This window comes from Sinohyriopsis cumingii, chromosome 3 (assembly GCF_028554795.1).
Source record: "Sinohyriopsis cumingii isolate HCF-2022 chromosome 3, ASM2855479v2, whole genome shotgun sequence".
Lineage (NCBI taxonomy): Eukaryota > Metazoa > Mollusca > Bivalvia > Unionida > Unionidae > Sinohyriopsis > Sinohyriopsis cumingii.
The window spans coordinates 126,083,130-126,095,560 of record NC_142963.1 but is presented as its reverse complement, the minus strand read 5'-3'; the positions used below and the strand labels follow the sequence as shown (position 1 = coordinate 126,095,560).

Here is a 12,431-nt window from a genome sequence, read left to right as displayed (position 1 = left end):
CTGCCTACCTTGATTTTAAAACCAGTGCAATAGGAAACACATATTTATTTGGCCTCATATTGATAATTAGAGTCAGTTAGCAGACCAGTGTGTGCTTTTAAAGAAAATGGTGCCAGATATTAAGTGAAATGGGCTTGTATGGTTTGACTTGTGGATGAAAGTTCTTAGAGCAGATGGGTCATTTTAAACTTCAAAACATGTCTGATCAGAAAAAAGATAAGTCTACACCACTTTACAAATTTGTCAAGAAGAATACAGAACTCTGATTGAGCTCATTGCAGGATTTGTGGACTTAATGATCATTTGGCAAATTTAGACTAGCTAAAGTGGGAGTTGAATATAAATAATTTTTCATTATGTTTTGTGTTTGTATTCTAGTTTTAATCCACATGGATTTCGCCAATTTTTGTCAACTGTTTTGACTTCAGATCCAGGTTAGTTATAAAAATCAGCATATATTTTTCATACAGTGTACTGTGATTATCATGTAATGTATTAGCTATCAGTTTTTAGCCTCAGTGAAGCCACTGGCATGCTTTCTCACATACCCATGTTGGCCAAACCCAAGACTTGAGCCCGCGCAGACAGAGGTGAGATGGCAATGATCCATAACTGTGAGCACTTAAAACCACTTGGTCACTCAGGGCCCCCGAAGTATAGGTATTAATATTAGTACTTGTAAAATATAGAGTACACATTTTATGCTTTTTTGCTACTTATATTAGCAAATATTACACTTGTACCTCTCTCAGGGTTGGAATATAGGCATGAAAAGAAGAATACCCAAAAGTACAGCATAGCATATTCTTGTGATTCATCTGTCCCTCCTCACTGGGCTTTTCTTTTCCATTTTTCATGGTGAAATTTCTTTGCCCCAATGCATATAGTACATGTACTGCACAGAGATTGTTAAATAACATTTGTACATTTCTGAATCATTCCATGAATTAGGAACAAGATTAGTGGAAAATCAGCCATTTGTTTTTCTACTGAGTACTAAAATGGTGCGAGTAAAAGTTTATGTTCGACCTTTTGACAAGTTTTCTGTGCAAAATTTTCTTGGTATTAATAATTAACGTCTTTCATGGTTGTGCAGTTTACCTAATAATGTTATATGATTTATTAAAATGCTGTAAATCTAGTTTGTCTTAATGATACATACCATTTGTACTTGCTTATAAGTCAAGCCCTGCAGCTGCAGGCTTCACGACATATATGTACAGTTCGTTAGGAGTAATCAGTACAACCAAATACATCAACCCTGATCTTCCATTGCCTCAGAGTCTTGGTTGTTTGCATTGGACTTGACTTATATTGGGTATAGCTTTCATAGTTGTACATTACTTGGATAATCCAGGAAGTCAGCAGCCCATTGATACTCAAGTACAGATAAGTTCTGTCATGGTATCAAACTTCCTGAATCTTGCTTTCCAGTTGAATATATAAACATGTATCCTTCTCAATTATGTACCTTTGTTAAGTGGTTAGGGGGACATTTTGTGTACCTTTGTCCCCTTATAATTAGAAATATATGGTAGGTAGTTGAATTTAGGGGGACACTGACAGTTCTATATTTGAGAATGTCCTTGGGTTCATTAAAGTATAACACTGTTTCTTGTTATCCCCTGCCTCCATCTTGAGTATTGGGGATCTTGTGCTATATTACTTATGTGCATCAACCTGTCTTTAAACCACAAGGTGCAATTTAACCAAACTTGGTAGATGCTGTGGTAACCATTGTAACTATCAGCAGTAGGGGTACAGTTTTATGCCCCATACTAAGTTCCACAGATCCATAAAATCGCACTTAGAATGCATCAGCATTTTTACTATTTTTATGCCAAACTTCATCCATGCAGTCATGGCAGGAAGACACTATATATAACAGATTTGTAGTTATGACCAGGGATCGCAGACAGATAAAATGATGGGGATTATGTAATTCAAAAGCAATTGGATTAGCTGTGATGAACCATCAAATCAAATCAAGTTGTCTTAGCATTTGCCAATTAATCTTTCTTTGATTTACCATACAGTATACTATGGTTTCATTTATTTTCGTGTGTATACAATTTCATCGCTTTGTTTATAAATAAAGGAAATTTTTATGAGTACGTAATTCATGGATTTATCTTTGTCAGAATATGAATATTGTAGGTATTTTATTGATGAGATTAACCTCTGTATATACCCAAAATAGAGAACATAAAAAGAACAAAAATTAGGCTGACAATAAACAGTGGTCACTTGAATGATTAAAACAGTTCTGTTGCAAATATGAGCACAAATGAGACACTTGTCAAGATTGGCCCCCCATATTACACTGTACCATGTTTTTATTTGAGTGTGCAACATGAAACAAACCGACTCACTCAACAGCACAAAGCTACATGTAAGCTGTACTGAAACCTATTTATATGATCTTTATCTTCAGCACTATCCATAAGGTTGCACCATGAATACATTCTGATGATGAGGCTAATGTGAATAATTCCATCACTTCATATGTCAGTCAAGCACATGCACAACTGCACTTTCATTGCATCAGGCCTTCTGTGACAAGTTGTGATATTTAGACTAGTGGAAGAAAGCAGCTCACCAGAAAATGTCCATGGGTTTATGAAATCTGGACTTCTGAACAAAGGCAATTTCAGAATTGTTTTCAGTGCTAATGATTGTGTGTACCAGGAGACTTGATTCAAACAATGTTTATTTACTAGTTTTGTTCAAAAAAGTTTGTAAGGTGTGAGATTTGTTTTTTTGGATTAAAATGCATTGTTGAGAATAAATTGTGCTTTCTGGAGGATTTAAGTTTTAACAGGAACATTTACTACCTGTAATTAATACCATGCATACAGTTTTATCTCATTTATGCAGATTATTATTTCAGAAAGATCACAATTATGGTTAAATTTTAAATTGCAGAGAATAAAGAAATTGAAGTCGTCTTAAAGGCTAAGGTCATTGCTCAGATTTTGTTTCCATCAGTCTTTGTTTTTAGCTCCATTTCTTTAAAGCTGTTTAAATAAAGGGATGAAACTTGGTATTCATGTGCATTATAACTAGAAGGCATGTTGCCATAACTAGAGGTGCTTTGCCACAATGGAAGTCTTCAACAGCATGGTCGCAGATCAGTATTTTTTATATATATTCTCCATCAGACTTTCTTTGTTACTCGGTAACTTGTGTGCTTTGTAAGAGATGCGTCTTGATATACATATCTGTCATTGTGAGCTTTTGTGTAGTGTGCCACATTGGGAGTATGATCCTCAATGTTACTGTCTGGTGTAATGTGTGCCATATTGGGAGTATGATCTTCAACATTACTGTCAGGTATGTTGTGTGTCACATTGGGAGTATGATCCTCAATGTCTAAGCTGCTGCCTTTACAGGTCATTGACCTCTCACCTCTGTCCATGTGGTTTTGAGTCTTGGGCTCAGCCAGTGTGGATATGTGAGAAAGCTTGCCAGTATCTTCCCTGTTTTTCCCAGGGGGTTTTCTAGGTTCATCCTCCCTGATATTCTGATCACCATATAGAGCCTATCATGTGATGAAAAATGGTATTACACCCTAACAACAACATCTAAACTGAGTTGGATTTCCAGTATTTTATATCATAAAGAAGAGTTCTGAATGCCCATCATTTCCAAACTTGGGGGTGGGGTAATGTTATTGTGATCAGCTGTTTGAATGTACCTTTTATTTTTTTAAATAAAAACTGATGCTTCAATTAGTTTGGTAGTACATGTACCTCAGTGTCAAGCCTCTGTCCACTGCCTCTTCTCATAAAGACTATTCATGGTCATGGATCATGTGAATTGGTTACATATTGTCATTATTGCTGGTTCTACTTGACCTATTCTTAGTTCCTGGAAAGTTGGAGCCAGTAATGTGATTTCTTATCATTACCTATTTTAAATGCACATTTATGACACAGTCTTGTTGCAACATTCCTAATAAAGCTCACAATTAGGTCATACAAGATATCATGAGCATGTATGTGTTTCTAATAGATAATGGAACTTAGTATTTTAATACTAAACATGTTAAAATAAACACTAATTATTGCTATCTTCATATATCGTGCATTGTATACTCTTCTTAAGACGGCCTCAAGGGAGAATAGTCCTTGACTAATGAGTCACCCTCTATAAATAAAGCATTATTATTATTATTTTTATTATTATTATAATTATTGTGATAATGTAATACATTATGGTGTGATTCAAATGATAAAAACATAGCAGAACTAGCACATCTTCAAAAGAGAGTGTTTGGGCTAATATCAAGTCAAACTATAATCAAGTAAGAGTTAGGCAGTAAAATTAAAAATATTACCAATTAAAGACTGAATCCGATTGAGAAAAGCCAAATTAATGTACTAGATATCCAATAATAGTGCTCCTGAATATTTACAATCACTGTTCCAGTATATGCTACCTGCTAATACCTGCAATCCATGTCTGCCAAAACTGTATTGAATTCCCAAACCAAATAAGGAATTATTCAACAAAAGTTTCCATTACTCTGGAGCTTTGCTCTGGAATTGTATTCCAGTTGAGATTAGAAATGTCCACTCTAATTCCTTCTTCCAAACCCTATATATCCCATGGCTTCAGAGATGTAGTTAAATGAGAATGAAAACAACTGTATTTGTATTTATGAATGCTTTTGGGCATCATTAAATATACCAACCATCTACTTGTCACAAATTGCATATTGCATGTATACTTAATATGTGGGTTCAGTATGTATGGGTGAGCATCCATCTGGTGAAAGGAAAGAAAGTAAATACATTGTGTGTGTAAATTTACATGCTACAGTGTATAGGTATGCATGTACATTTGTATATAGATACATTCCTTCGTGTGAGGATCTCATGGTAGATTAGTTCTTCAGCTAATTGCGTTACCCTCTTTAAATAAAGTCATTATTATTATTATTATTATTAAATATAAATGTGGGTGAGTTTTATGATGGACTTGTTGCAACATCCCTAACTTACAAGATTCCCCCACTTGTAACATGAGTAACTTGTATGACCTAAATGTACCTAATGATACTGAGTTGCCAGTGTATTTAAACCCCCCCCCCCACAGACACACATGCCACCACTCACTGCTAAGTTGTTGACAGTTAGACCTGTATGATTGGATTTGAATGATGAATGTAAATGTGTCATTATTAAACACATCTAGTTAGTTTTGGTAGGGAAGTTTATATAGATCATTTCATTGAAATCTTCTCTATGAATGTGAGTAATTTTATCAATAAATCATACTTAAAATGTTTATCTCAAGATCAGGAAGTGCTGTTTTGTGACCAGGTTATAAGCCAGGTTGTGTGGACATGTATCACCACATTACAGTCTTGTGGGTCGGTGGGTCTTTCCAGGGTTTTCCTGGGTTCTTCCTCCACCATTAATACTGGCTGCCATGTATAGCCTATTGTGTGCTTAAAAATGGCATTAAACCCAACAACAACAACCACATTACATCATGCTGTAAATATAAGATGATATTTAAGAAGACTAGCAAAATCAGTGTACCATGAAGCATATAGTACCAAGTATATAGGACATGAATAGCAAGATCAACCCCAGTTTGAAATTTCTTTTTATATCCAAATTCTTTGAATTTCCTTTTACCGAAAACAACACTTAAGACCTATGGGGGATACATAAACATAAAAAATCCTTTATAAACCCTTGGCCACATTGGGGGACACCTTAAAGTTTACCAGCTAACGTTGCTGGGAGCTTGCAATGGGCCAACATGTAAAGAACATTCAGTGATACAAATTGAGAGCATCATTCAGTATCGTGTGACAAATTTGGTACATTTGAAAATTAGCATACTGTCAAATTATCATTTTGTAAGTATATGGAGAAAGGTATTTGTATACTACTTTTATATTATTTAATTAAAGAAGGTTTTGGAAATAGTTTGATAATTAAAAGGAAATTTTGACAAATTACTAACTACGACAAGCAGCAGTTTTATGAATATCATTTATTGAGAATGAACAACAAAGCTACCACTTGGTGCTGAACAGTACATGTATGTACAGGTAAATATTCAAAGACTGCTTCTATAAAGCATTCACATGTGTATTGCGAGGAAGTGATGAAATATAACTGTATGAAAACGTTTAATGAGGAAATTTAGGTGCTCCACAAGATATAACAAGTTTAATGATACATATAGTAATTTTAATCAGATTCTCCTTTTAGAGAAACAAATGAAAAAAGAAATCACCATTGAGTATTAGAGCATATCATTCCATTATTAAAATAAAAATATGTGAGAAATGGGGTTGTAGGCTGAGAGAGAAAGAGACAGAGGGGATGGGATACAGTTTGAATTGAAACAAGGGCTTTACTTTTTTTACTGAATTTAAGTTAAATGGTCAGTCTCATTTTCTGAACATAAATAATTATATTTATATAATTGCATTGAGCTTTTAAAATAACAATCGAGATTAGTGTTTTATAATAAGAGAATATAACATCAAATGAATTTCTAAGTCCAAATTTGATTTCACAAATTGGCATATTTTTTGTTTTAAGACATGTGCTTTGTGACATTTTCACTCAACAGTTAATGTACATTTTGAAATGTTGAAGCATGACAGTGATTCGAAAATGTAGGAACTGTCCTGACTGACTCAGGCAATAGGCTGTAGTAACAGACCAAGTCATTGTGGATGCCTTAAAAGTAAGAATGTCAGTCCTCAGCTTGTGCCTTGTGATTCATGTAGATAGGTGAAAAAAGTGATGATATAAAATATATTTTTTTATTGAAATCACTTTGTTCATGGCATGAATGGCTAGTGATAGTGCTCAACAGTCAATACATTGTACACAATACCACAAATTTACAAAATTCTTCTATTCTCTCGTAAACTTTTTTATTTTCAAAGTTTCAGGTAAGGGTTCAGAAGAATCTTGTTGTAGGATAGTGCATGTAATCTGTTTTATTTTAATATACGATGCCACATTATTCTCATATAATAAACTTTGGAAATAATTTGACATCTCATAATGTTAAATTGTTCTTGATTGTACATGTACTACATTACTAGTACTGCATTCCTTTGAATTCTCTTTTCACATTTTTGTTGTTGTTGGTATTACTGCTTTCAGTAATTTCAGAGTGAGTCTTGGAAATGGAATGGAAATAATAACCAGTGCACAAACCACTTTTATGAAATATCATTGAGAAAAAACATCAAAAATTTAGAGTGAAACAGAACAGTGTATAAATTTCTGCTTCTGTATATGCTAATAGGTACATGTACATATAATCAATCAACAGGGATGGACCTTATAGCTCGGCAGTTTTTTATGTAGACTGTCAAGGACAGGGCTGGGAAGATATCCAAGATATTTAAAACCTCATATATATTTATGTTATGTGTTTGTTTTTACCTAGCTAGGCCACTGGTAAATATATAAGAACAAGTGTTACCACAGTATAATTGTATAGGTAAGGCAGGGATTTAAAATTTTTAATTAAAGTCAACTTGCCCAGGGTAAGCTGAGTGAAAAATTTAACTTGCCCTAAGGAAAAGTTGAGCTTGTTCCAAACATAGTATCCCAACATGAGTAAAACAATAAGACAAAATGTGATATATTTATAGGAAATCATATTTTATTTATTAAAATTTTTGTTTCTTTTTTATCACTGTATGCTCCTTACAACCATATACCGATTGTGTTATCTAAAAATATACATGTAAGTAATACATGTAGATGTATATTGGGTAGAATTCACATGTACATATAGTTGGAAGAGCAAAAGCAGACATGTATATCAATTAAGGGATAGGTAGAAAAGATTTTGGAAATAACAACATGTTTAAGAGAGGGAATTAAAGCAAGACTGTACTGATTTATTTATACTCGCAACTCAAGGACTTGTAAACACATTTGATTCCTTTATTTACTCACCTTCAGATCAGAGATGTGCCTCAAAATATTTTTAAGCCCAACTTTTGAAAATGATTTGAGAACACTTAATTTTGTCCATTTAATTGTTTGCCAAATAGTATGTTTCAGGTCTCATTTAAATAAGACAATGTGGCACACACAGGTTGCATTTATGATATCTTGTATATGTAACAACATATCACAAATGCAACCTGTGTGTGCCACATTTTCTTAAGATAATCGTGCTTGGAATGAAAACCTCATGGTAAGTTCATCATTAGAAGCAAGTGCCTTTTATTAATATTTCCAAACACACACTTATTCAAAGAAATTTCAAAATTTGCTTGTAGTATATAATGCCTACTCAAATAAAAATGGCAACATGCATCAAAACAATCTGTGAAAATTTCTGACACACTGTCAGAGACTAACTTAGAAAGTGCAAGTCCACAAGTCTCTGTTGTGCACAAACATTAAGATTTCAATGTAACTAATAACTTAAAATACATATATTTCTTTATTTGTCAAACCATGTTTTAAATATACATTCCTTATTATTTTCTTCTGCGTGAGAAAATGCTAGGTTGATCTTTACCATAATTGCAGGATGGAAATGATGCATACAGTAGAACAATGTACAACATATAAACACTTGATAAAGGTATTGATATATGTATTGTGGTGAGATCACAGTGATAAAACTAGCACATAAATGATTAGGAACTGAACACGACGCGTTGTCAGTAAATTAGCTCTTATAGAGTTATTGTATTTTACCCCCAACACTGGTGTTTAATAAGATTTCTTGTATTTTGTATCTCTCAATTTTGTGTACTTGCACATGGGCTTGTGCCTTGCAAAACTGAGCTTGCTTGAACTGAATTTGACTTGTTCCAGGAGTCAGTTAAGTGGATTTGTAAGTCTGTGGGTAAAAGTATGAAATTGACACTTGCCAATGGTTGTGTTCATGGGATCATGGTTTATCCCATCTATTTTAGTATGTCAAATTGCAGACTGAAAGCACTAGAATCAGTGAGGTTGCTCTGCTATACCGAGTGAACATCCACTACTCAGTGCACACTTATTCCTTTGTTTGCCCCTCATCACTTTTTATCCAGGTCATTTCAGATTTGGGATATATGATCCAGAGTCATCTTTCTTCATCAACTTCTTTTGTCACTATTTGAATTTTTTATGCGATTGTGTAGAAGTTGCACAAGATCCACTATGACACCTAAGATCCACTATGACACATGAGAGAATAGATCTAGTAACTGATACATGTTTGTGTTAACACTAATGTTTCCATCTTGCCTATGAATGGTGAGACATGTATATCTTTTTCACTCGCAATGACAGGATCAGTAATGTCATAGTCTTAAGTCATAGGTTTTGAAAGTTTTATATCTTTGACATCAGTGGCTTTAGACCACCATATATCTGGAGCTCCTGGCTTGACTGCAGAAGTACAATAATGTTAATGGGCAAAATGAGGTACACGTATTTAAAGATGCCAACAGGTACCCTGATACTCGGGTTTCCACATGTTGATATTAACCTGGGTAATAAAATGAACAACCGGGTGTCCGTTAAAAAAAAGTATTCCAAGTTCAGATTGAGACACACAGAAACGATTACAGTTCAAGGCTTGTGTCATATGTGCATTTATTCATCATCACATGGGCTGCTATGGTTGCTTACAATTCACTTGTCATACATGTACTATATAATAATGCAAGGGAGGACATTTCTTTCCTTTCTTGCGCTACCTATTTAAGAATCAACACATATTTCAAGTCAGATAATCCTAACTTCATGCCTGTCCATGGTTCATGTGCCATTTTCCCCGCAACTTAAACAAGCTTTTGAAATCATGATGACATTAACTAGGTTAATACCTTTTGTCAATGGCAACAGTGAGTACTGATTACAAAATATTAGATGAAACAAAATTTAAATATGTACTACAGTTCAAAAAAAGAAAGCACAGTATGAATGTCCGGTTTAACTAATGCCATATTTGTCTCTGGTTTGTTTCACTGGAGCGAGTTCTAGCTGTTAAAGTCTGGTCCACTGTTCACATGTTTGTTTACTGGACCTTTTTTATTAGCGGGTACCCAAGACATATTTTTGTCACAGCAAAGGCAAAACAAAAACTTGGTTTACTGTAACATGCACTTCTTATACCATGTTAGGAAAATATGTCTGAAATGGATAACTATGCTGAGTGAAATTTTTCACTGAAATCTTTAAATATAATGGAAATCTTTGATATTTAATAACACGGCAAAAAAAAATTAAGAAAACAATTGACCATGTTTGTAAACAGATGGGACTCTTGAATGTGAAACCATTTGTCGTAGATACATTCTGTTTTGATACTACATACATAGCAGACCAGTCTAGATTGAAAATAAATGGCGCCTGATATCTTTTTATAAAAAAGGCTGTATCAGTGTGACTGTTAGAGGAGAAGGTTTTTGTTAAACTCAAAAAAATGTCCACCAGACCATTATTAAGGGACAAACCATGGCAGGTCAAGGATACTACAAAAGTCATCATTTGTGGACTTAACGACTATTTTCAGAAGTTACTGTAGACATTTAGAGTAGTTAAAGTGAGAGCTATGCATAAATAATTTATCAGTTTCTTTTGTGTTTATACTCTTGTATTAACTACTAAACCACATGGATTTAGTCGAGTTGTGACAAACATTTTAACTGCAGATATAGGTAAATAGCAAAAATAAATGTGTTAAATAAAATATGTATGTTTTTCATAAAGCTTTTTGCAATTATGACATGTGATATATAGACTGCACTTTTTATGTTCTGATTACATTTTTTCCCCACATAGTAATAAATCATGCTTATTACCTCTCTTGCGGGTTGGCATATTTGAACCTACAGCAAAGCAGTTAAGGTTCACATTTAATACAATTTCCCTTTGATTGGGTACCCAGGTAACCAATCATTAGGATTGACAGGTGCCTGGTAGAATTTCCCAAAATTTTAATATCTCTACATGTATTCCACAGAACTGTTGTTTTTCATAGTATGTGTATTATTATGGAAAACATACAGAAGAAGCTGATTGCTAACAGCTGTCCAGACCAAGCTGTCTAAAGCTTTTACATGAATTTAATGTAGAAATTACTTGCAATATATAATTGTATTTCATGTTGTTCAGTTGTCTTTTGCAATTAAAGTACCCCATTTTAATGTGTAAAGAGTTGTGATTGTAAGGGTAAATTTCATGAGGGGGATTAGAATATCTTCCTAACCATAAAAAATTGTTGCTGAGAAGTCAAATACAAAATCTTTGGTGATTAAACATCACCACTGTACTCCCCCCACTTGTCACAGTTAGAATAAAAACATTTTTCTCCAGCTCCATAAAACCAAATTATTGAAGAAATAAATTTGAATTTGGCTTCATTAAAGGACCATTTATTGCTTGGACATTTTAGCATTCACGCCTTTTTGAAGTGTTTGAAACCAACAATTTTCATGTTTTAATTCAGTCTACAGAAGATGCATGACATGGTTGTAATTTTTTTCTTCTTCCCGTTTCTAGTGCCGTTGGTAAGACCTGTCTTCTGATTAGCTACACCACCAATGCCTTCCCAGGGGAATATATTCCTACTGTGTAAGTATTGAATTTTAACATAAACTTTCAGTCAGATGTATCCAGAATATATTCTCTTCCTATATTGATGCTCACATGACAGTTCTTCTGTTGCTATCTTGGTATTCTTACCTTAATGATTGCAAGATTAAGATGCAATATGGAGACAGGATTTTAATGAGATTACTTGAAGCTTCTTTATTGTATTGCACTTTATTATTTTAGGGCCCATTGGACAAAGTCAGGGAGCCCTGTAATAATTGTGTCTGTACATCCATCAGTTTGTTTATCTATCTCTTCATCCATCTAGCAATTTGCTTTATGCAAGAGTTGCTTTGAATTTGGTGTGTGTGCATATATATATATATATATATATATATATATATATATATATATATATATATATATATATAAACCTTAAAAGAATCATTTGATTTTTAGCCTTTTGCATCATTTGGAGGAGCTATGGCCTTAGTCTCCCAGACGTTTGTTTTCATGATGTAACTTCACCAGGGATTATTGGATTTCAGCCAGTTTTAACATGCAGTGATATATTGATAAAACATTGAGTAAGTTAAGTTTCCATTTTTCAGAGTATATGTGACCAAGTCTTGTTGTATTTCTTCCTCCTAACTTGCATTTCTGCAGCGTAACTTTTCCATGGTTTGGTCGATTTTCAGACGAATGTGGCAGGTGGTTTTATTTATATTGATAATACCTTCACTGAGCTTGGTGGCCTGCATTCCATGACATGATTTACAGAACTTATGCTTATTGATTTCCAATCCTCCTGACTTTGATTTTTACTGCGTCAATTTACAGAATGTTGTTGGATTTTATCCAAATTTTGCACACAGTTGAATGGGTTTTATT

At 33.8% G+C, this 12,431-nt stretch overlaps 1 protein-coding gene across 2 annotated transcripts in view; it reads left to right on the top strand.

The window, feature by feature from the left end:
• LOC149803793 (ras-related C3 botulinum toxin substrate 1) overlaps positions 1–12,431 on the top strand; it is a 55,186-nt gene that overhangs the window by 3,172 nt on the left and 39,583 nt on the right. For both annotated transcript variants that reach the window (XM_089953594.1, XM_089953595.1), the window contains exon 2: positions 11,508–11,579. In XM_089953594.1, coding sequence (XP_089809720.1) covers positions 11,508–11,579 — 72 coding nt within the window. The remainder of the gene's footprint in view (positions 1–11,507; positions 11,580–12,431) is intronic.